Consider the following 26,394-nt stretch of genomic DNA (forward strand, 5'->3'; position numbering starts at 1 on the left):
CGGTTTCCAATCGCGTTTTAGTGAAATTTCAAAGATCCTTTTTACTTTCCAGGTATTCCCGAGTACAATACGCTATGCGGCCGCGATTTTAACGCAGGACACCGGCTCAGCACATGCGCACTGAGCACCTCGTGTGCACATTCTGTGTGCACGTAGGTGTAAACCCGCAACCACTTATAGTCGACAAATCGTATATCTATGTGAATTTGCAATAATAATCTATAGGTATCACAGTATTTTGTTAAACTACTACCATAATTACTGTATGAATAAAAGAAAACCCTGATGTATGCAAAATATGAATAATCTCTTTCTTTGACGTAGGCTGTTTTAATTACTCAACATTGTAATGTGTTGTTAACGAGCTAGCCCTGTACTATAATTATGCATATTATTACTCGCTGTTACATACTTTTGGAACGCAACAGCAATAAATCAACTTTATTGCCTAAGGAAATAAAATAGTTTACACATTCGTGTACACGAAGCAATTGTCGCAGTGAGAAATAAAATAAATGCGTTGCAGTTTTATGTTATTTCATTGTTTCTTAAACATTTGTTCTGTATGTGTTTTGCAAACGTTTTAGTTAATACGATGTTACTTATGAAAATCCAATATGACACATCTTCGTATCCAACCTGCCAAATGTGTGTGACTCATTGTCTTAAACTCCCACGCCTCCCTCCATCTTCAAGAGGGAGAACGTAGTTCAGCTCTGATTGGTTCGATCTCAGTAACAAACGAATCTCACCGGATCCCAATGCCGAGATTCTAATTACATATACTTACACTAAAGCTTTATTCCGAAAGTAGAAATTATTTTACAATACGGTCGTTTTGTGACCTGAGCCATTAGTCGTTCGAACAATTGTATATGGTAAGCAAAAAAATTAAGGTTTGAGAAATTCAACTGACATTCACTGGCGGCCGATGTGGTACCCATAACAGGTACGTTCCTGGAAGAAACGCTGATAGTGGGGCGAGAACCCTCTTACGCACACCCTGCGAGGTATTCTGTCATGGAACGTGTTTCAGAATTGAATCCACCCGTTGACGAGTGAGTGTTCTCTGTTTCGCTAAAGAATTGTGCAACATCTAATAACAAGTGACAAAAGATACAGTGGAAACGAAACTTTTAAGCTTTTAACTTTGAAATATTCGAACGAGTGAAGTTACGAAAAAAAAGTGATCGAAAGTGTACGACACGACTCTGAAATTATTGCACCGAAATACATTTTTATAAATTGTGCTGGGTGTTGAACATCGTTGGAACGTAAAAAAAGAAAACGTTTGAAACGTCCAGTCGGAATAACTTAGAAACATTCGAAGATATTACAAACACCATAAGAAAAGCTAAATTCTATGACAGGATAATCGACTCCTCGCGTGTAGCAAAGATGGCCGAGTTGAAGGAGCAACCAATCAGAAGAGAGCACGATTCGATGGACGACTTTGAGCATCTCGAGCACGTCCAGGATGGACAACCGGCTCAAATCGATTTGGGTCAAATCGAATCTTCGAAAAAAAATACTCTGGACCCGATTGCTAATTTGCAAGCGGACATGATCATCTTTTCTCCTGATCCACCGTCGAGTAAACCCCACAATGCTAAGAACGCAACAGCGTTACTGCTAGACGCGGAAAAAGGTAGATCCGTTGAGGAAAGTAAATTTGAGGTTAGATCGAAGGAGACGGAGCCAGATTTGTTGACAGGTACGATAGAGGACCAATCAGAAGTGATCTCTGCGTTGCCGGTAATCAGTAAAAAGGAAGATGAGATACTGAAAGAAGAAATAAAACAACCAATTATCGACACTATTCCGAGTGCTTCCTATGATTCGGAAATCGTTTCTATCGCGGAGAAAAAGTCTGATGATTCGTGGAATGTCGTCGAAAAGCCTGAACTCGTTTCGGAGAAACCTGAACCAGTTTCAACGAAACCCGACTCCGTTCCCGAGACGTCGCAACCTCCTTCGAACGAGGAGAAGAAGGTAGACAGTGCGAAAGAATGCCAAATTATTCATAAGGATAAAAAGGAACGAACCAGTGCGCCGGAAACTGACGAATCTGAATTCGAATCGGATGTAGAAGCGTCACCGATCAAAAGTTTCAAGCCGGTAAAACAGGAACCAAGGAGAGAAGTAGTGGAAGAAATCAAAACCGCGCCAAAAGAAAAATTCCCCAGAATCGGTATCGGTAAGTTCGTTTAAATCGAATATATATTTGATAAAATGGAAAAAATATTATCGTAAATCGCTAAGTGCATCAATATGGTGCATCAACGCAAATATTCATCCGGTTACGTGTTCTTGATGTCGACCTCTAAAATCTCGAAAGCAGAAACGATTAGCGCGAAATGTTAATTAATTTACCATCTTCGCACGAAGTGAACCACACTTCCGCTTGACTACAACGTCATCGCTTTTCTGAGCCGTAACGATTCAACTATTTATTCCAGACACGCCGTACTACCTTCCGCGACGTTTCGTACTTTCATACCGGCCTCATGAGAAATTGATTCGCGAACCGAGAGATAATCGTGGCTTCATCTTTCCGTTAGATTCTGTTTATTTCTACAGTTGTTAATCTGATCGATGAGCAATTGAAAATAATATTGTATTCGAAAAATTGCTATCTACGTACGTGTATACCAACATAGACGAGCTTTTGTTGCGTAAAATTGTACAAACCGCGATATTTTGCGGTGACTATCGTCTGCGACAGGTAACAGACGGGTAACAAAAAGCAATCGCGGATTCTTTGTATTTTGTTGATTGTTATGACAATCGAAATTCCTTATAGGTGTGTCACACATGATATTTTGGTTACCGTATAATAAAGCAGGTAGAAGTCATTGAAGTCATTGTTCTCAATGGTAATAGCATCTTAAATACCGTTACGCACAAACAGGCGGTACGTAACGGTAACTAAGGAACCTGTGTTCGAAGCCCCACCTCTGCCAGCTTGCATATTCACATTTCTTCCTGGTTAAGTTCGCCGTTAATTATGAATACATGTTTCACTACATGGAACTCATTCCATATTTATCGTACTAATTTCGCTCATGCAAAAGACGCATAATTTAATATCACACACGCACAGTTCTTCATTAACTGTACGTGAAATTAAGAATGACTTTTTCTTACTTAGTAAGGTGAGGGTCCCAAAAACGAAATAAATAACATATATATTAACTGATTTTAAGGAAAAATGATATCTTTTTTTTTAAATATTCATTACGCTTTGAAAATAAGTAATATGGGCATATTGGTCCCTTACCCTATAATTTCGTCTGACCTTCCGCTCGCACCGGTTATATGATTTCGCAAATTGAACGAAACGTGTCCAAACCATTTTCCGTACGTTACTGCACATTATTTTATCTGCACTTTGCTAATTATACTTTTCTATTTCCGTTGAAACTAATTATAGTTATGCAAAAATAAATTCAGATCAGTAATGATGCCCGCCAAGTGACGGGTATATGGTGAACGGAAAGTTCTCTCTTGGTTATCAGTGAGGTAGTGGCGAATGTGTTATGGTTAACCGCGCTATTGAGCCGTTACGTTAATCTGTCTATTTATCTCTAACTATACCGTGTACATCCTGCGACATTTATACAGGTTCTTTGTCTTTGACGCGATATTAAAAATAAACATGCATCCTAGAATTATGGTTGGCATTCGAAGGGCTAGTTCCATCGAAAGTTTTTACGCTTTGGTTAGCAGGAATCGCAGGTAATGGCCGCAATTCGTTGAAATATATATTACACCGTAAAGGGGGAAACATGGGTTCTTAGTGTATGGTTTTTATGGTATATACTAAAGCACATATATATATATTTTTTCTCTCTCTCTCTCACTCTCTCTCTCTCTCTCTCTCTCTCTCTCTCTCTCTCTCTCTCGATATTGATCCGCTACGAGGATACCTTACGACCTCTTTTGGTCGAATCAGTGGGTGCATCCAGATCATTGGAAAATTCACCAACGAGATAGACATCTTTTGACGATCAATCGTTGCTCGATTTAATTTCATGAATCTTTCAATACTTCTGCCCGAACCACGGCGCTATAAGTGGAGCAGTCCGTGCGATACTTATCAGAATTTTAGAGAATCCTTCCGAAGCCATCGTTATCTGAACAATTTGTCGCCGGGAATGCTGTTTGAATCGCGTTCCGTAGAGATATTTTTATACATGATTCGAGAACGAAAAATTTCATGTCTGACTCATGAATTATTTCTGATGGCAGGTTGCGTCATGTCGCACCTTCCTACTTTTTTTTTTGTACGATACGACACGACACACGTTCGCCATCGAACGTTGTTTTTCCACCAATTATAATTGCGATTTATGGGCTTGTGCGATTCGATGACGAACGATACATATAAAAACTCGAATAGCGAACTTCATTGTTTCATCACATTCGCTTGATATTGTTTCGTTGAATAATCACGCTTTCGATTATCGGCCTGCATGTACTTGAGATTGACGGGACAAAATGTGAACGATCGTTCAACTTGAAATTCGCCAACGACAGTCTGCACGTATTTCGCAATGCAGGTATTGCCGCAGTATAACGGCTGTTACTATGGCGATACCTCTTCCCTCTGAAATATTTGCTATTTTACCTTCAACCTCCAATTTAAACAATTAATATCATCAGATTGCATGTAATCGAAGCGTCCCAGTTAATCGTAGTTAAACAAAGCAATTTTGGTACTTGGAAAATGGAAAATTAAGATTTGGAATTTTGTGACTTATATTTTTGTTTAGATTGCCATACGATAAATAATGGCGAGAGTTTGTTCAGAAAATAATCCGGGCAGTTAATTAATCTTGGCGATTCTTGGTTTCGCCGTGTCACACCCTATACCTACGCCGGGTCTATAAGTATACTTTCGTTCCCCCACCTCCTTATTCCGCTAAGGCACGAGTACCCCCACTATTTGACACAGTCGTACCTCCTGAACTTTTGTTTCTACCTGTTTATAAATAATCGATTCTGTGTCATCAATAGTGGTAGTAGTAGCGGTTTAAGTAGCGGGAGGACGGACTGATTCATGGTGGGGACCGTGTAGCTCGCGGCGGGGAAGAGAATCGGGAAATTGAGGGGAATACAGTTACCCCCTCTCTGTCACTACCGGATTAGCACGTCACGAAATGCGTCACGCGTCGTGCTGGAAGAGTGGGGGAATAGCGGTCGTAGAAGGGGAAGGGTAGATCCAGCGGCGGATGTAGGCACGGGCTTCATGGGCCTAGGGCCCCGTTCAGCCGGGGGGGGGGGGGGGGGTCGAAAGAAAAATAGAAACAATTTAAATTAAAAACTTGAGAAAAAATAAATTATACAGGGTGTCCCCCTGTATAGTGACCTTGAAGTTTCATTAAAAAACACGACATAAAAAATTTTTTTCTTCACCATTAAATTGCCCCCCTGCAATAGTGTCACTTTGTCCTCTGAAGTTTTCTGATAGGACTGTAAACACGAAAGATATTTAGGTGTTCCCATTTATGTGGAAAACCCTGTATAAAAATGTCCAGTGCTCGAGTTAATTTGGGTAGGCCCCCAAACAGTGCTGGCCCAGGGCCCCAAAATAAACGGTCCGGCGCTGAGTAGAGTGGGAGACAAGGATGGAGTATAGTGTCTGGTTGCGGGAAAGTTATGTTAGGAGCCCTCTCGCGGCGGTCGCAGGAAGTTTCGCCGCACGCATGTAGGGGTGTAATATATTTCTCCAAATAAAAGACGTGTTATCTCTTTCAGCATTTATTTTAAATCTGTAGCAATTTGTTATGTAAATAATTTTTGTTGGTAGGAAACCAAAAACAAAATAAATGTTAACGACTAAATATAAACAAATTAATCGATACAGAAATCTACATTATCTACAACCGCCAGACGCATTCTCACCGCGCGGCATCTGACGGTCCTCGGAGGAATCGATTTTGGCATAGCAATCGAACGTCGCGCCACCTGTTCTCGATTCTCGGAACCGTGTAGCCGATTCGGGTAGAAGCCCTGTCAGCTTTCGCAGCGTACCAATGACAGGGCGAAGTGGTGGGGGATATCTGGAACTGTCCACGGGTCGATAATAGTGGAGTCAGTCTTCTTCTCACCTCGAGCCGTGTTAGGTCGTGTTCGAGTTCTAGGTATAGCGGTTCTCGAGTCTCGTCGGACAACATTTCGTTTATTTCCCGAGCGGAATTCAACCGAACGCTCCAGTGCGAACGAGCCTAATCCCGACGTCCCGTGAAGTAAGACAAAAGTGAGATAGGTCTCTGACAGAAAAAGAGAGAGAGAGAGAGAGAGAGCAGTTGGTGTTTGAGAAAGTGCGCCGTTCGCGCTGCCAGCTCGAACTGTCGGGGTAGTGCTCGAATGCGATTCGTCGTCCTTGGTTCGATCGAGACGCAAGGTTAGGTGAAAGATGGAAGCGGAACCGGTATGCCCTATGAATTTTCCGGAAAAGGCCAAGGAAAAGGACGACACCGGCGCGGTTTGCAAGAAACCGTGTCAAGCCAGCGGGAATCCTTGCTTCTGGAATATCCTTGATCCGCGTACGTTCAATCATTTACCCTTCATCACTGCGAACGTTTCAGATTTTACCTGCCGGTATACATATACGATGCACATACGTCAAACTACGATCTAAGTGATCATCTATCGGAGTCTTGTAGGTTAGGACATGACGCATAAACCTCCGCGGTCCATTTATCGATAGACGAGTCTAAACTGACAGCCATACGTGCATCACCGAAGTGATGATTTTCGATTAGCGCAGGTGCTCGAACCGACTGTTCTCACGCATGTAAAATCGTTACAGGCATTCTCGCGTAAGCTCGTCAAAGGTATCACCGAATTGAACGAATCCTGTTCGAACGTGTTACGGACTGGCTCCGACTCGGTCGAATCGATTGTTACTTCGAGAAACGTGGGTTCGCTCTTGCCGCTTTAACGTCACAAAAGGAACTTGCTCGTCCCTTGTCGAACCGTTGCATAACGATCGTAAAGCGATTTTACTTTGCCGCGGACATGGTATAGCTCGCGTGCAACTGATACATTAAAACGACGATAGCGCACGGTAGCTGGGCGCGTTACAGGGAAACAGGAGCTTTGACATTTCCAACTTGACGGGGGGGGGGGGGGGTCTTTTTTCTGTGTCAAGATGTCGACACGAACGGCAAAACATTCTCGTATGGAAAGTCGCATGAACGTGTCAATTCGGGTCCATAACGAGACTCGGTGTATAGTTAAATCCGATTTGAAAGGAGAATACCCTAAGCCTCACTTAGAAATCATTTGCAAGTCGGTGCTGCCTGGTATTGTCAATGCATTCTCGCGTCAAATTCCATCGTGAACTGTTTCAAAACGTTGGAATTGTCTTCGGATCCGAAATGTATGCAACAGCGTTTGCATGTATCGAACATGGTAGTGGTAATATGAGTTCGATATATTGTATATAGATATATTATTATGTGGAAATATATTTGTAGCGACGTCATCAATCGTCTCTGAATCGACTCACCCGTAGATTAACCGAGCGAGAAGAAAAAAAAATAAAACGGATAATTATATATGGGTCCGGGTGCATCGACTGGCTGACATGCGCAGTGGAAACGCGATTTCCAAGTGGGTTATTGATCGGGGAGTATCGGTTTTTCTAAATATATTGCACGCCTGGGAACGTAAATAGCGATTTTTGAGAAGGAATAAGACATTCTATATTTGTCGTCCTTCTGTTCGAGTCGTTATCGGATCGTTATCGATTCCCCTTTGGAACATTGCTCGTCGACACCAGGCCGAAATCTTTTCGACTCTCAGTATCGGCTGGGCAAAGACCGACGAAATTATCGGTAGCTTCAGAAAACGTTATCTTCTACCGTTGTATTAAGTATTGCGCGATACGATGACTCCCAGACTGCTGACACATGTTTGCACTGCGACGAAAACCCGAATCATTGTTCGCCCGCACAAGCGTATCTCCTCAAAATTTTAGCATAGCATTTACCAAATTGAAAATGTATTTTTCAACGTAGATAGGTTACCGATTATTATCAATCGGATCGTTACGGAATTAATTTTACCTATTGTACTCTGGGAAAATCAAAGATCGCGACGCATCTCACAAGGCGTGTGATTTTGTCTGATGGAAAAGGGACGAGGTTTTTTCACCCGAAGCCACATTTTCGAGGAAATCGAGTTTGAATGTTTGCCAAGTATCTCGGCGCTTCGGAATACGTTTAAATTCCATCTTTTCTTTAGAACGGAGCCGCAGGCGGAATGATGTTCCACAGTTTTTATTTCGTACTCTCAGTTCCATCATCGTCACGCGGCACTCGGAGTGTGTCGGATAAAATGATTTTATTTTGTGCTTCGAGTGCCTACAGTGCGATAAAATCAATGCTCCTGCGAGAAAAAATAGTTGCACGCAAGAAGGGCGTGACTCGAACTTCTCGTTCCGTCTGATGTCGCGTTATCGTGACATTCTTATCGAAATTAGAATGCGTCCGTTTACAAGAGTTTCATAAATTCGGGTCCTCGAACACACAAATTATAATCATCTTCTGTTCTTCGAACACTCGTGTCGCAGTCACCGTTGAACCGAACGCAAAGTCACGAGTCGCAATTGTTTGGTATTCTTTTTTCCTTCACAGTTCTCACGAATGTGCGCACAATAAAGACAAAATTCTACTGTTATTATTATTTTTATTCGAAAGAGCGGTCGCCCTTTCACTTGCCCGACCTCTGTCGGACTGCGTCTTCATCAGGAATTACTAGGACAAGGGACCCGATCACTGTGGGGGTACCAATTATACTTATTTTTAAAGCATAAGGAATATTAAGAAAGACTACTCTATCAATGCTTTGCATAAAGATCCGCAGTCTAATTGTCACTATCGTCATTAAACTGCGGATCTGCGAGTTTTTGCAGTACGTAAAAATCGTTGAAAAGTGCAAGACACTATCAAATCGAATAGTTCACAATTTACCGGAAGCATCAGCCGAGAAATTTTTTATTTAACCCTTCAGGCGTCTAACGATCGGTCTCCATAGTCGCGCGATAATGTGCCGCCGTGGTTCGCTTATGTCATGTTCACGCAATTATGTATGGCGTCGTAGATGTTCTAAACTTAGTTCGATTCCATTGTCTCCAATAAAGGACAGGTTGTTGTTTACTCACCATTGTGTCTTTCGCCTTAGTACGAACAACCGACTACACAAAATATCAGAAGAATCAGCAATTTTTAGACTTTAATTGCTGACTTAATTTTATTTTGTTGTTTAAATTTCCCTCAAGAAAAGTCTAATCGTTCGAGCGCGTTTCGGTCGTTGTGTGCGAACAAATCGAAATAAGAATCGACCGAGTTCGATCCCCGGTTTGTTCTATCCTCGTCGGCGAGACGATCCGAGCATGGTCGGAGCACGTGTGTAAATTTTTAGTAGATTTGTCTGGTCGAAGTAAAGAGGTGTACACAGCGGTACAGATAGATGTCGAGGTCAGCCAGGCATTGCGTAACACGACGCGACGCGACGCGACGCAACGTGACGCTACGGGACGCTACCGTGTGCTAATTACATCAGGTCGAACGGCGAACATCGATCGCTGCCGATTTATCGAAAAGCACTTGAACGAACAAAAATCGTCGACCTGATTGGAAACGTACCGTGACTCGCACATTTCTCCGCGAACGACAATCTTCCGGAAAATCTCTGTTACGTGACACCTTATCGCTTATCTTAACGTACCAGAAGTTTGCAATTGTACATGCAATCCGAGCAGACGCACGAGTCAGCTTCCCATGATCGAGCAACGTGACTCATCGAACAACGCAGACTCACGGGTACACTGTCAAGAACAAATACATCGCTAGGATCGATGCATCCGAAACTATTGTTATCGAATATCCACCTCGGCGCTTGAACCAATTCTTGTACAAGCTGAAACGTTTCAAGAGCTCGAACGAGTTTGAATTTGAAATTTATCCAACATTCTTCAACCGTTCGAGTGTCAGTCTTATGTAGAACGGTCGGCAGATCATTTTCAGCTCAGATTTTTTGAATACGCTTTTTTCAGTAGCTGGAGGGATTACGATGAAGGAGGTCTGATTTCTGTAGACACTGCGATTTGATAAATTGGATAAGAATTCACAGTGACGCAATGTCCTCTCGAGCTAGGTGGAAGATTAAAAATACTTCCAACCAAGTATGTGAAACCGATAAGTCAGAAACGATCGCTCGATAGCTCTTCGCGAGAAAGACGTTTCGAGATTTATCTTTTACACGCCATTTGATTTTATCTTCCGGAAAAATATAATGGGTGTAACAATTGACAACTGGCAGCACCGATCGGTTTTTTTTTTATTCTAATATTCGATTTTTCGGTGTACGCGACTGCGCGTCGTAACATTACCGCGCATCGAGTCATTCATGCCGGAAACCATGGTGGTTTCAGACATCCTCGCACACCATTGGCCATTCCGTTCGTTTCATGGATCATCGTAGCGTAGAAATGACTATTGACAAAAAACCAATTGAAACTAACCAACTACGATTCTGTTGTTTACAGACGCATGGTTTAACCCCGAGAGACTGAATCCGAAAGGTAAGAGAACCAATCCTCGTCGTGTCGATGTTTCGTTCGTTTCTCTATACGTTCAGTCCTGTGTGTTGTCTGTTTTTTGTTTACCCATGCCCCGTTCACCGTGTGCTTCGCATTATTTTCTGTTATTGTATTTTTACCGTAGCGGTAGAAGTAGCGGTAGCGATAGCGCAAACGTAAAGATAACGCACAACAGCCATTGCTAATTTTGTCGAACTTCATCGTCATTCAGGGACGAGAAAACCGGCTGACGAATTCCGTAAACATAGTCGACCGATTACCATGCTAATCGATGTCCTAGAATTTACGGAAAGAGAAAGATCGAATGAAAGTAGCCGATTCTACACGTAATTGTCAAAATGTTATCCCCACCACTGGGGAAGACCTTCTTGGAACCAATCAATGCAAGCGAAGCAAAAGATAGCAACTTTTATAATTTTTTATTTTTTTTTTTTTGTTATGAAACCATCATCGTATTCGTCTCTTTTTCCCTATTAGAATGACACCAAACACGGTACAGTTACGATCAGAATTACGCGTGTAACCAGCGAAGTCAGGAATTCGTGTACCTCTACCGTAAATGTCGAATCGCTCGTCGCGCGAGTAATTGTATCGTGTTTGGTGTCGTTTTAATCGGAAAAATGAGACGAACACGATGACGACAGTTTCATTGACGAAAAACAAAAAAAAATGTGGAATTTTGATTTTTCGAACGACTTCTGTACGGATCGATCACGCGACGACGCACGTCCCAGTTACGCTAATTCGTAGCTAGACAATGACAGTGCAGCATCACGAGGTCGTCGTGTACGAACTTATGTCGCTGTACGATGAATCGACTGTCGGCCGATTGTTTGGAACGTCATGCGAAGCGGTCGATCCTGCGATTCATCGAGGAACATTTGCGCGCGCAGCGAACCGTTTGTCCGCTGGATAGAGCACTTTCGGTGGTTGACACACTCGAGTTCGCAACACGTTCGTCATCCCTTATCCGCGCCCCGATCCCCGGAGACTTTTTCCGAAGACAATAGTCACGCTCAACTTGGGAATCGATTAGGCGAGCCACCCGCGATTTCTTTTCTGTCAGCTCCGGTTGAACACGTCGCCCCGGACCCCGTTCGGATTGTCATTCGATCTTTTGCGGTGACAGTAGCAGCCCGCGGTTGCGTAATATTAGTTCCGTGCGCGCACGATTTCAAACCGCCTCTCGATCCATTGAATCATAACTCGTTAACGCGACTGTCTCTGGCTAACTATCCCGGCGATCGCGGCAGACTCGCTAGACGCGGTTATTTATACCGTAATATTCGATTCATGTCGGAGGAGTCCGTTTCTTTGGCCACTTGCTTGGAAATTTGCAATCTAACAAAATCCACCGTCAAACGCGACACAGCTTTCGGGAGTTTGACCCCTGACCAGACATCGGTACGCCGCACAGTGGGCAATTTGGACGAAATCGGATTCAAAATCAAGGAACTTTCGATAGGAATGAGGTAGAGCGATGAAATTTTTTTAAAATGAAAGCTAGAACTTTGTAGAATATGGGAAAAAGAGGGAGATTATGGTACGAACGCTTTTTAACCTTGAGAAAATTCGTTAAACTTGCACAATTTCAAGAAAATTGTGGCTTTTCCAATACCACGCGCGGAAAAAATTTTTTTTTAACATGCTATACACCATTTCCCATAGTTTTGTTCACGCTGATTTCAAATCTGGTCTCAAAATTTGTCTACGACCTCAGGATTTTGCAAAAAATAGATTTTTGTGACAAAAACTAATGAAGTCATTTTTTCATTGAAATGATTGGATGGTAATAATCTCCCTATTTTTCCCATATTCTACAAAGTTTCAGCTTTAATTTTAAAAAAATTTCATCGCTCTACCTCATTTCTATCGAAAGTTCTTTGATTTTGAATCCGATTTCGTCCAAATTGCCCACTGTGTGCCGCGTGCCGCATTACAGTGTTTTCTCTGTATATGTCCGAAATGCCTAGCCGATAAAAGTCCCAGGACTATCCCCACTGCCGAGACCTCTGTCGCCGAGGAGTCTAAGGTCGCGTGGATCAAAGAATAGTACCTCCTTGACGATATATGTCCGTGGCTAGACCCGTGTTTTGGATATATATCGAGTAAATACTGTACTGCAGAAATTCCAGCATTAGGAGGGCTTTATAAATGTTACTTTCTCGTTTAACACGAATTATGTTCATTCACTGGACAGGTCACCCTGGCTAGGGAAAATATTAAACAATTCATGAAGAAAATATTGTAACACCTGCGACAACAACAACATATCCACGTGGACTGCATCGATGCATAAATAGAACTGAATACATTCCAAGCGCCGCCGTCTCCAAATGAGGATATTTTTTCAATTTGACGATAAAAATAATTAACCCTTTGCACTCGAAGCCATTTTGATTCCAAAACGAAACATTTCTTCCGACCTAGAATATTTCCTTTCTATACATATTTTTTCATGCTATAGATACGAAAATGGTGCAACTTACTCGTACAGTACTGAAATGTTTAGCAATTTGTTGAATGCAAACAAATTTAACACTAGAACGACCGGAGCAGTCAAAACGACTGCTTCCTAATTTTTTCTTTTACAATCACTGAAATTGTAAAAATGTTCTCATCGGAAATTTTTGAATGAACCTCTTCATTACAATAAAAGTCGTAAGAAGTCTGAATGGGCACAGTCTTGTCACTGTTACAAAGCAATATACGTCAGTCGCATTTATTGCTCGGTCGTTCTAGTGTCAATAATGTGAAAAATATTTTGAATAATGATACAGCAATTTTTCGTGGCGCCTTGCCAAGGGTTAATCTTTCATCTCGAGTACATAAATGTGCCGGTGATTACAAAAGTGGTGTAAGTCAAAATTTCCGAACGAATTCGTCGTTCGGTTTGACACGTATTACGTCGATAGATTTTATTAATAACAACATTAAAATGATATATTACATATTAAATATTATCACGGTAAAATATTTCTCTAAATCAGACGCAAGAGTCTAAATATCTAAATAAAACGTGACTTCACTTCAATAATCACCGGCACAAATACTCACCGTTCGGAGTAAAAATTTAAAATAAAAATATTATACTTAATGAGAGTCTCTCGGGAAAGTTCGCGCGACCATACTCGCCCCGGGCTCGGGTTATCATAACGCGGACGAGTCGGAGCGAAGTTAGCTCGGGCCTGGTATTCGCGATATCTGTTAGGGGTTAAAAGAGAATCAAAGTGCTCGCGGTGGAAGCACTCGGCGAGCGTGTCGGCGCTCGAATGCTCGAAATCCGCGTCGCGGCAGAATCCAAAAAAGCCGGGGAGACGATCGGCGATGGCGGCGGCGGCCCGTTGCGAACTAAATATAGCATCCAGCCGGTTCGGGGTTGGTCCACTGCCAGAAAACTCGATGGGAACTCTCGCTTTTCCCGAGCGCATCGCCGCAGTCCTCGCCGTGCTCGAGAGTGCTAGAGCGTCTCCGTTCGATCTCGCCCGTCCGCGTTTCCTTCCTCGTTCCCTTCGGATCTCTTCCCCCGGGGCGTCGGGGAGCGAAGAACCGGAAGTAGAATTCGCGCGAACATGGCCATTACGAGGGAGGACCGTGAGTACCATGGGAAAAACTGTCTAAGGGTTAATTGGGGTGCTGAGGGAGCTGGGCGAAGAGGACCCCCCCGATGCTTGCCGGGCATTGACAGATTGCCAGAAAGCGGCGACCCGCTCGGACGCGCACGCGCAGACGCGCGGGCGCGTTGCATCAGCGGCCGGGTGGGGGCTTTTCGAAAAAGTCAATGATTTTAGCGTCGAGCTCGAGAACCGGGCTACCACCTCGCTCTAGACCCGAACCAAACCAACCGTCCCACAAGCAAAGTTGCATGACCTTCGGCTATGCGATTTAGTTGACACTTTGCGCGCGCACACACACAAAGTCAGTCACACGATTGATGGCACACTAACTAGTTAACTGTGGAGTTTAACCCTTTGCACTCTCGGCGCTATATTCATTCTAAAACTAAATTTTTCTACCGTCTTGGAATATTTTCATTTTATTCATACGAAACTGATCCGATTTCCACATATGATATTTGAATGTTTAGTAATCTATTGGATACAAATTTTGTAATGTAACAAATATTTTGTAAAATTCCTCGTAATTTCTTTGAAATAATGCCACAATAATTTCTAGTGGTGCTTCAGAGTCGCCACTCGAGTGCAAAGGGTTAATTTGAAAAATCCCTCACGGCGCGGAATGAAAATCGAGCAATGAGGAGTATATACGTCGAACGCAGGCCAAATGTCGCTGTTGTATATTTTACGAAAACAGTAAAACAAAATGAGAAAGAATTACGTTTTCATTCGAGAAGAAATTAACAGTTCATTACCGTTAACCGCGCCGCAATAGAGTTTCCGGTTGGCGTGTATACACGTCGAACGCGCTTAGCTTTAAAACGGAGTAACATTTCAATTCTTCTGACGAGCTAGGAGCAGTTTACTAGGTGGCGTGTAATGAAGATTTAAGGAAAATTGCGTTTTAAAGTTTGTATTTTACAACTTTCTTATTTGGCACAGCAACGACTCACTGATTTTTACTATTTTGCAATTTTCCAAATTAAAAAGTTCAAAAATTCTTCTCAAAAGAAGTCAAAGTCGTGTACGGTCCAATATTAACCCTTTGCACTCGAAGCTATTTTAATTCCAAAACAAAACATTTCTTCCGACCTAGAATATTTCCCTTGTATACATTTTTTTTCGTGTTACACATACGAAAATGGTGCAATTTACTCGTACAATACTGAAACGTTTAGTAATCTATTAAATACAAACAAATTTAACAATGTAAAAAATATTTCGAATAATGATACAGCAATTTTTAGTGGCGCCTTACAGTCGCCATTCGAGTGCTAAGGGTTAAAAAAAGTTATCATGCTTTTAAAAATGTCCGAACATTACTGTGGCTACATGCTCGCAATTTGCGAGACCACTGTCACCAGAGCGTACCACATATCTGCGCACCTGGTTGGCATTCGAAATGCGAGTGATGAATACAGATTTTGTTGAGCCTTCGTAAAGCAAGAGAAAACTCAAGAGAAAAAAGAAATTTTCGGCGACGGGGGCCCGTGATGCAAATGGGTCAGTCATAGATGGGGGGTCGATGCGAAATACAAGCAGCGTCCTGCCATCCAGGCAGCGTAGTTTCTCGGTTTTCAAATTTAAAATTAGAGCTGTTACTTTGTAATGCTCGGATCGCAGCCCCTGCCAAGCGATAAAGTGTTTCGAAGTCCTCGCGTTCGATTCTGGCGAAATTTAACGGAAGGGTTAACGGGCATTCCGGCCCCGAAAGGAACCGTAGAAGTTCGAAGTAAACCGATAGGGCGGGGGGGGGGGGGGGAGCGGTGTTGGTTTTCCGTGGCGGTTGCTTAGGGCGAAATCCCTTGGGTATAATTTGTCAGCGAAGGGACACCCCGGTGAAGAAGAGGGTGGAGTGGACACGTGCCGAGGGTTCGAACCGTCGGCAGGTGTATTTCTGAGAATCGTATGGGAAACGGAGGCAACGGCCGCCACTGCGACGCCGGGCGTCGCACCACCGGAGACGCCTTATTGATTTTCCACCGGGAAACCGTACCGTTCAGGACCGGACCGTGGTTTCCCGGCTCTCTATCCTTTCCGGACCCCTCTTCGGCCAGAGTTTCTCGCGTCGATGATTACGTGCGCGTTCAAAGTTCCCGCCTCGTTCCGGTATAGATGCGACGCCGCGATCGGCGGCGGAAGTCTTTCGCGTTCGTCCAAAGTTCCGATTTGCTCGGGGTTTGGCCGGCTCGCGTGCACATACCTATCGAAGATGACTCATGCTCGTGTCCAAAGCGTTATATCGCGTGGACTCTAGACCCCAGACGCCCGACATCGATCGGCAAGACAGCTTTCGAGCGTCGCACAGTGTGATGTTTCACCAATCTAGCTGGGTACAATTATTCTGGCTTGCGAACGCAGGTTTCGCAAATTCTGCAAATCAAATTCACCTTGTGCGAAACAACGGTTGTGGCTGATTCGATTTTGCGTTTGCAACGCCCGCTTAGAAGCGAACATTAGGTTAACCAGACCTCAGAGGCTTGTAGATAAATGGTTTATTACTAGAAAAGTGTACATACATTACTAGAAAAGTGTAGGATTTTTAACGATTTTACTGTATCTAAAGGTAGCTTGGAAATCTCCTTTCACATTATGATCAGAAACAAAACTGTTGGGTGATGCTACTTGGGGATGACTTGTTGGTTCACAATTGAAGTCGCTTTACCCACCTATCAATATGATTTTTAATCACTGTATCCAAAGGTAGCTTAGCAATCTCCTTTCACATTATGATCAGAAACGAAAGTATTGCTACTTGGGGATGACTTGTTGGTTCACAATTGAAGTCGCTTTACCCACCTACCAATAGGATTTTTTATAACTGTATCTAAAGGTAGCTTAGAGATTTGACATTATGATCAGAAACGAAAGTATTGCTACTTGGGGATGACTTGTTGGTTCACAATTGAAATCGCTTTACCCACCTATCAATAGGATTTTTAATAACTGTATCTAAAGGTAGCTTAGCAATCTCCTTTCACATTATGATCAGAAACGAAAGTATTGCTACTTGGGGATGACTTGTTGGTTCACAATTGAAGTCGCTTTACCCACCTACCAATAGGATTTTTAATAACTGTATCTAAAGGCAGCTTAGCAATCTCCTTTCACATTATGATCAGAAACGAAAGTATTGCTACTTGGGGATGACATGTTGGTTCACAATTGAAATCGCCGTTAAAACGTCTTCACGGACCGTAGACTTCCAACGTGTTAAGAGTACTGTTTCACAATGGTTTTTCCCCCGTTTGGACTATTGTCTAAATCGAATTTTCCCAACCATGGGCAAAATATCACACTGTGCGTCGTCTCCACCGTTCCCGGTCACACAAGTTGCTCGCAAATTAGGTGCTCCCGATTGCGCCTCTTTCGGTCGGTTCAATCGGGAATTGCAACATACGTTATAAATCCGTTTGGCAGAATTAGACGAGAACGGTGCGTGCGTTCCGGTTGACTATGACGAGGCCTTGGGGACGGTTTAATAGGCCGTCCTTTTTGGATTAGAGACAAAGCCGTCGTTCGCTGATACAAAATTCGAGGATCCACCTGCTCTTTCTATTATTAGGACTATTTCGAGGCCGTCGCATCAGCTGCTGCCATTGATCGTTTCCCCGCCGATACATAATCGCTCTGTAATGTCTCTGTTGTATGGAGAGCCAGCACGCCTCTGTTATTTGTTGTCTGGGAGGAGGAGAATGCGTTTACGCACAGACCCGAAGATGTTGTGCCGCAGGGTAGTGTGGTGCACCTCTTCGGCAACTCTGTCAAAAGGCCGAATACAGTGTTTACTCGATATATGTCCAAAACGCGGGTCAAGCCAGGGACATGTAACGTAGAAAAGTACAGCGAAGCTCTAGAGGCCTCGTATACCTCGGACTATACCTCGCGGCAGTGGGGATAGTTCTGGGGCTTCTATCGCCTAGGCGTTTGCGACATATATAGAGTAAACACTGCACTTGCTACTATAGCCCTCTTCCCAGATTACGCTTTTAAATTTTATTATCACCGACACTTTTGTTCGCTCTCCGCCATTGGCGCAACGACGTTTCCAGCCATAACGCACATCGAATTCAATTTCAAGCAGCTGAGAGCCAGACCACCTGCGTCCGGACAGCGTTTCTCGATCGATCGGTTCGTTGACACGATCCGAGACGAAAAATAAAACTAGCTTCGGGGGCACACGATTTCGCGTGTCGTCACCGGACAAGATAGAAGTATCTTTTTATTTTTCCCTAACCAGCCGGGATCGTTGGCATGCTCGGGATCCGTTCGACTAGTTCGAGGCTCGCAAGCACCGGTGGATACCGGCTCTTTCACCGGGCCGAGTGACTTATCTTTCTTCTTTTCGATTATTCCGCTGGCCCCCCCCGTCTCCCCGCGCGTTCTCTCTCCGTTCCTTTCCTTTTCCAATTCCAGTCAGCCCCCGACCCCGCCCCTCGACACCGTTCTCCCACTTTGGCCTCGCCGTTCCGTCTACGCGTAAGTTACACGTGTACGTACACGTAGCGTGAAAACCGTCTCTGCGATCTCGCAATGCTCGAAGCTGGTGCGAGCGGAACTAGTGGCGGCAGTGTAACTTTCTTCGTTTCCGAGATCGATCCCCGGTGATCACGATCGAACCTCTCGTTTCCCGCGAGCATGTCGCGACGACATAACTTGAAAGGCTCCTCCTCCGCGGCGGACCATCCGGAGAACAACGACTTCACCTGTAAGTTTACCGAACCGTTTACTCGAGGTCGTCGCCAATACAGAATCGACCGCGATCGTTCGAACCGATCAACATATGGCGCGCGAGCACGTGTCGCACGCTCGAATCCTGAAGACTACGTCGCGCCGCACTGTGGTTCGGATTCCTTCAAAAATCGAAGAATTACTCAAATTTTTACTGGAAATCGGCACCCCGGGGGCGGGTCTTTCGCTGAATATGGAGCTAATGCCAAAATTGCAAAATGACAATATGGGGGATTCAATATGGTGGGCCTGTAATAAAATAAACGGTTCCTGAAAATTGATATTTCCATATTTTTCGGGTCGCGGAATATTGACCTGATGTGAAAACCACAAAAAATAAAATGGAGGATCCTATATGGCGAACGCGTGACTAAACAGACGGTCCCTGAAAATAGATATTTCCATATTTTTCGGGTCACCGAAAGCTATAGTCCGCTTTCCAAAAGAAGAGACCGAGCGGACACGTGCCTGTCTATGTCCCACTTGCATCGCTTCAATTTGGGGACATTTTGGTACTGTGGGGTCCGAGACTTCTAACTCGAGTTAGAAGCCATTGCCTGCGACAGCCATGTATCTGTAAAAAAAGAAAAACGTCAAGATACTAGCCCAATTAGACAATTTTGAAGAATAATAGAAAAATCGCTTAGTAGACACGTTTGTTTTCTGCTTGATGTTCGCATAAAATTGTCCGGTAGCGCTGAAACTCCTTTTGTTTACACCAAACTCTTTCCACAACGCAGTCCGAAAATCCATGTTTATCATGCCTGTTATTATAGTACATGCGTGTAGAAGAAAGCGTGCCAACGTGACGTTCTTTCTGTTTTAGTCGCAGATTTAATCTACTACCGCGACCCGAAGAAAACGGGCGCCGTTTTCGGAGCCATACTCTGCGTGCTCCTCTCGCTGGCCTCGTTCAGCCTCATCAGTGTACTCGCTTATGTCTCCCTACTCACCCTCACCGGCACTGTCGCCTTCAGGATCTACAAGACAGTTTTCCAAGCCATCCAGAAGACGTCCGATGGACATCCATTCAAGTAAGCGTTCCGCTTTCCACTCTCTAACTCTCTTTCTGTCGATTCGCGAACAACTACCGATCCGAGTGGACGATTTAACAACGGCCTCTTGTCGTTTTCGATTTTCAGGGACATCTTGGAGCTGGACCTAACAGTACCAGCGGAGAAGGTGCACGAAGTCGCGGATGTAGCCGTCGCGCATGCAAACGCGGCGGTCAACGAACTTCGCAGGCTCTTCCTCGTTGAGGATTTCGTCGACTCGCTGAAATTCGGCGTCTTCCTTTGGTGCCTCACCTACGTAGGTTCTTGGTTCAATGGCTTGACTCTGCTAATCCTCCGTAAGTAGCGCAACCAATCGAATCTTTTCCCAGGTGTCGCAGAACGAGACACCGAATTTTTCTCCCCGTCAACGGGTCACGCACACTTGTAAATAATTTACTCACAATTTAAAAGGAAATTTTTCTTTCCCAGGATTAGCATACGATAGAGTAACACTTGCAGTATATTTGGCAATTTTTTTTTTGAGAGAAAAGTATCCATTTGTTGCGAAGCTATAACCGATGTCCCCGAGATGCTCCTTGAGAAAGTTTTTTTCGGCGAGGAACGCTAGTGAAAAGCAAATTAAAAATATTTCTTTAGTGTACGAGTTTAGTAATGTTAAACTTCGGATTTTTACTGAAAGAACATTTTTACCGAAATGAAAAGTATGCATTGAAGAAAGGAGTCGTTTGATTGATCACTGGATATCATTAACGAGGCACGCGAAATTTTAGCAAGATCGGTATAGCTGGCGTATGCAAATTCTGCCAATTCTGCTTACGTTTTCACGAAGGAATCGAATCGGCCCGTGAATGGTAGCTGAAGATATGAAAATCCTTAGTTTTGTATCTACTGCAAAGGAAAAACACTGAAGTTAGATTGACAAGCGTTTAAAGAATTTTTAAGTAATCAAAATGCCAATTACAATATTTCGAACTGTTCGTGATACTTTACAGTTCTGGTTTGAAACTTTGTATCACATAGCATCAGTTCATAAATTATTTCAAGGCAATAGAGTTGAGTGACTTATTCTCTGTGTTAGGAAGTATAGTTGTCGCTCTACGCAAGACTTGTGTAACGGACATTAATGTTATTAATACATGCGTAATTATACGTTATCTTTTCTGCAAACGCGAGTATAAATAACCCCGTATTTATGTCTACGGTTTCGCATATACAGACATGTTGCACTTATAATCCTTTGCAAAAACAGTAATCAAATTAATTTGTAATTAATCCTTCTAATTTATCGATTACCTAACTTTCTTAGAAGCACTATTTACGTGAAGATTCGTTTTTGACAAAAATTGAATTGAAATATGTATTTAGTATTCAATTAGTGTAAAGGACCCAATTACTGTGCCTATATTATTTAATTAAAAAAGAGATATAAAAATCTTCTTCATTAAAATCTCTTAATATGTTGTACATCTCTTTTTTAAATATTCATTATGCTTTCAAGAAAAGTGTAATTAATATGATCACAGTAATTGGGTCCATTACCCTCAACGTAAACTGTCGTCTCTACTCCTACTTTGTATTTATGAACACAGGCACTCAGGATTAACATCCTAATGTCGCTGTTCTATTATTGTTAATGCAATCGTTTAGTGTCTTGGTATTACGACGTATGCTAATTACGTGTATACCGAACTCGTAGGAAAAACTCGGTAATTTTACTGGCGTTACTCGTCCACATTAAGAACGACCTGCAAGTCATTGCGATAGGCGAATTATTTAAAATATAGAACGAAGGTTTTCCGGCCGAGGTTGTTTCCACTCTGAAAAATCTAGAATCCTAACGTTTCCACCTGTGCGTGCAACTATTCGCCACGCAACGAGACTATCAGAGACAACAGAAACATTCAACGTGGGCAAACCTGTTGGCTCACCCTGTATACATACGTTCGCGGGGGTATTAATAGGACACAGAGAATTTGGACACAGAGAACCTAAATCTGCGATTTACCTCGTCGGAACGAATAACGAGGTCATTGTTCTCGTTGGGTAACCGAGTTCTAAATATGGTTCGATTCCTTCCGCTCTAATTACATAAAATCCGAACGGACGACTCAGAACAGTTTTTCGACGATTCCTGTTACAGAAGTGGTTAGCCTCTTCACGCTACCGAAGGTGTACGAGATGAACAAGGCGCAGATCGATCAGAATTTGGCCTTGGTGTATGGCAACATCAACGAGCTCACCGCTAAGTAAGCAGCAAAACCGTTCGTTTTACCCGGGTAACGGCGAGACTCCGGTTCGAGCAGATACGAACGCAAAGTTCGCGAGCGAGGGCATCGTGTGCAGGCCGGACAGTCGTGTTCCCCTCGCGCACTGCGATACCAGCCAATTATCGTGCCGGTCACATGGGTGTCCGTCGCGGAGCGGGTTCTATTAAACTACACAATATCTTAAATTGGTATCGCATCAGCGTCGAGAGCGAGCCCCAGGGAGGATGGCCGGTTGCTGCTCTCGCGAGACATGCACGGATCGATAGAAAAGAAGACACCCTTTGTGTCTGTGTCCGTATGCGTAGAGCAACGTCGTGCAAGTTGAAATGTCCGAAATAGTTCACAGCTTCAACCCAGTATAATATTCTTACAAGAACTATCGGAAGGTCACCTTTTGCTGCTTATCAGTTCAACATATCGGAACACCTTTTAACATTTTTATTACTAGCCGCAGGACATATCGCGAGCTTTAATGAACTCTTATCAAATCGCTCGGTGACTAAAAATAAACTCTTTGATAGCGGTGGTACTCAAAAACTCGTAGAACCTGAGGCGACATTGAAATTCGAAGTTTGCTGCAACGATGAGCAACCCCGCGGACTGCAGCGGGCCAAAAGTGGGAACCTAATGTACTACGCAACATTGAATGCTTAGACATACTGTCCAATAATTTTAGTTTGTTCGGCCTGGCCGCAGGCAGTTATGCTACAGGGCCAACTGTGGCCCGCGGGCCGCCGGTTGCTCATCATTTACTGAATCCATTAGCAGCGGTCCGAATTTGTTTTATCATACTGTTGATAAGAGTTTATCGTTGAGAAGTTCGGCGGGATTACTTTAATCGCATGCATTTAGAGGTCAAATAGAGGTCGTAGTGTAAAGTAAGCGTCGCGGGGGAGGAAAGCGTACGCGAGAAATGACGTTCGGGCGAATCTCAGAGACGAGGTGCGACGTGAACGATCGATCGAATGTATCTGTTTCTATTGTTGTTTCAGGGTGAAAGCCGCGATACCGCTTGGTAAGAAAGAGCCAGTGAAGGAAGAGTAAATAGGAGAATATATTGTACCACCACGCGGGGGCAAACAATTTCAGCGAATTTGTCGGGCAACTGAAGAATCCACATGTAGAGTAGCCAAGATTCAAAGAATACAGAACAATCCGCAAAGGCCGCGTAAATGAACGGACGTCGAAAAGACTACGATGAACTCGAGAAATCGTGGAACGGAGGAGGGAGACAGAGAGAGTAAGAGAGAGAGAGAGAGAGAGAGGAGAGAGACGAAGAACGATACTCGTACAAGTCGGAAAGATACAAGCCGGTAACGGTGGAAGGACAACGGGAAAGGCGATGAGATTATGGTTACCGTGTTAGAGGAAGATGATCGACACGTACGCGGAGGTCTTTTCTTAACGATTAAACAGCGGCGGCTGGATTTCATTGTCCGACGATGTCTCGTAAACGCGAGTTTTCCTTTTCCGGATTTGCACGGTGTCCCTGTTGATGGAAATAATAATAAAAAAAAAAAAAACGAAAAAAATGAAACAGAAAGAAGTAACAGTTTAGCGATTATGTTAATTCGTTGCGACACGAGCGAAGCGATAGAGTTCTTTGTACTCTATACCACAATTCTCTACGAACCATATGAACGGTGCAATGTGTGCGCGTGTGTGTCTGTGCGTGCGTGCGTGTCTCTGCGTACGCGTCTATGTCCTAGGAGTTTATCCGACAATGTTTTTTTCCAACCCTTTTATTTCTTTCTTTCTTTTTTTTTCGATTTTCTTTTTCCCTTCCATTCCCCAACACTGGTTCGAACTGATTTTCCTCTTTTCGAGATCTAGGTTGATATGCGACTCCATTAAACACTGCAATTGTTGGCTTACATTTAATCGACGCGCTCCACCGAGGATCGCGTGAACATTTCTCCGTTGGAAAGATGACGTTAGGTGCGCTTTCCTATTTTGTTTTTCGTTTTTCTTTTTCGTTTTAACAGATCCATCTTCGGATTCGATGACGCGTCTTTGAAACGACAGCGAGTCAACTTGCAGAAAGGATTCGTACCGTCTTCGTGCAAGAAAGACCTTCGAACGCTACGTCTATGTGTGAGATATGTAATATTTGCACTATCGGAAAGACGATCAATGGTTTTTGTTCTCCTCGATCGATTCGATCTTCACGAAAGAAATGAACTTTGTTACGGGAAACTGGTTTAAAATGGTTCTTTTAAGAAGCACTCTGCGGTAATCGATTTTATGAACGTTCGTTGTTTTCTTTCTATGCTTAGATCAGTTTCCCGAATTTTATTTACACCGAATCAAACGCTCACTTATCGCCCCAGATGTGTATGCGCACCGCGTACTTTTTTATTTGTTTGTACTACGAACAGCGATTAAATGGTGATCAGAGGTTTTTTTTTTAATGAACTGTAAACTCTTGAGACGATATTGTTGTTGAAAGTATGAATGCGAAACACTTTCGCGTGTCGACGCATATAGTGAACAGTCATCTTTCCAACATTATTTTTAGTGACCAATCAATTTTCACAGTTTACGGTATATGACATTATTTTTGTTTATAGAATGTAAAAAAATTCTCTTCCTCGAAATCGTATGAATTATTAAAGAATAGAAATATAGATTTATATATGGGTTTTTATCGACCGTCAAACCTAGCCCGCTTTTCATTAATAATAATCCGCGCTTGCTAGTAGTCGAACTGATCGACAGAAAAGTCGGTGAGTGAGAAAAATAATAAAACGCGATAATTTATGTGTTGTTCGTGGTAACCATGAAACGTTAATTTTAATTTTCTTCTATTAGGAAGGGTTGTGTGCGTTGCTGGAGGGCTTGTGTGTATGCGTGTGCGCGTTTGTGTGCTTAACAACAAGAATAGGGAAACAGTCATTGACAAAGGGAATGGAACAGAAAAGTTTGTTATCGATTATTGATGTTGTCGCGACTATTGCACATCTACCTTAAATATTATTTTTTTTAACTGATGCTACGAACATCTATAATACAGAGAGAACATTTAATTAAATTTCAATTGACCGTCGACATGTTTAAAATCCATGATTTTTATGGAGCTTACCGATGGACCGTGTATGATTAAATTATAATCAAAGTCTCATGATCGATTAACAAGTTTGCATTAAATTTTATATGTTGCATTCTATAATAAAGTAAAATAGTTTCTATTATGTTACGTTGTTAATTGTTAATATTAGTGTTGCAAACGATCGAGTTATTCGACTTGTGATACTGTTATTTCGTTCGGATTTGCGTTTCACACGAAGAATGCGATGCTGAAGAAGAAGAAAATCAATCTAAAATATACTCGCGAATATTAGTGTCGACGAAATCATCATTCTACTATCGCATGTGTCTGTTTTATCAACGCATATTGTAGCTAGCTTTTTTTTACCGACTGGTGAATTTTTGATCGATTGAATTTATATGCGATCGCTTAGCTTTTTACCGACAGGTGAATTTTTTGATCGATTATATTCAGACGCGATCGTTTCTCTTGTAATAAAAGGTGACACACGGCCGCATCTATGTCTGTGTTTCTTAATTTGATCGCTTGATCATTCTTCTCTCCTATTTAACAATTAACTCATGTATCAAATCATCAGCTTTTCCTTATGGGATCAAGACACCATACAACGAGCAGACGAAAAAAAACAAGTTTTTTAAAATGATATATAATTATCATGTTGGCTAGTGGGTTCGCATATCAAACGATTTCCCTCGATCATCGATCATTAACAAATGTTCAGAGAGAATGATTTCGCGAACGAATGTGTGCGCGCGAGCATGTGAATAGAGAACAGCGCCGTCAATTATCGCTATCACAGTACTAAATGTCACTATATGGTTAAACGGTACGACGGAAAGTTGTTGGCTGAATTGCGAATTTTTATTACGATATCACGTCGTTTCGAGTAAAATCGATGTTGGTACTGAAATTTCGTCGGATTTTTTAAGATCGTGTTACACCGATTCTATTTGATGGTCTAGTGCAATCCGAGAGTTATTGTTCGATCCAAGCCTCTTATTGTTCAGAGTGGTGTGAAACAGAGCTACTGTTAGAATATCGAAATATTTCCCGCCCTCTTCGAAACGGTCATTTCGCTTAAAAACTAATTGTACGTGCT

The 26,394-nt window shown here is 42.9% G+C and overlaps 1 protein-coding gene across 4 annotated transcripts; it reads left to right on the plus strand.

Moving 5' to 3' along the window:
- The first annotated feature begins 1,012 nt into the window (after positions 1-1,012).
- Positions 1,013-24,879, plus strand: Rtnl1 (reticulon). 4 transcript variants are annotated; one of them, XM_076803160.1, is made up of 6 exons: positions 1,015-2,197; positions 10,562-10,597; positions 19,790-19,997; positions 20,106-20,314; positions 22,120-22,225; positions 23,239-24,879. In XM_076803160.1, the coding sequence occupies exons 1-6, from the start codon at positions 1,399-1,401 to the stop codon at positions 23,288-23,290; spliced, it is 1,410 nt and encodes a 469-aa protein (XP_076659275.1). In that variant the 5' UTR covers positions 1,015-1,398; the 3' UTR covers positions 23,291-24,879. The 4 variants fall into 4 exon arrangements, with proteins under 4 accessions (XP_076659276.1, XP_076659275.1, XP_076659277.1 ...); XM_076803162.1 differs by lacking the exon at positions 1,015-2,197 and adding an exon at positions 6,121-6,551; XM_076803161.1 differs by lacking the exon at positions 10,562-10,597 and having other exon boundaries at positions 1,013-2,197.
- Positions 24,880-26,394: the final 1,515 nt, after the last annotated feature.

The sequence above is a fragment of the Halictus rubicundus genome, chromosome 18 (assembly GCF_050948215.1).
Source record: "Halictus rubicundus isolate RS-2024b chromosome 18, iyHalRubi1_principal, whole genome shotgun sequence".
In the NCBI taxonomy this organism is placed as follows: Eukaryota; Metazoa; Arthropoda; class Insecta; order Hymenoptera; family Halictidae; genus Halictus; species Halictus rubicundus.

Bases quoted from the DNA above. Each gene is read 5' to 3' on its own strand.
- Rtnl1 (XM_076803160.1), top strand. From the start codon at position 1,399: ATGGCCGAGTTGAAGGAGCAACCAATCAGAAGAGAGCACGATTCGATG. The intron at 10,598-19,789 runs GTAAGAGAACCA...TTTCTGTTTTAG, and splicing joins CGAGAGACTGAATCCGAAAG to TCGCAGATTTAATCTACTAC. The intron at 22,226-23,238 runs GTAAGCAGCAAA...TTGTTGTTTCAG, and splicing joins ATCAACGAGCTCACCGCTAA to GGTGAAAGCCGCGATACCGC.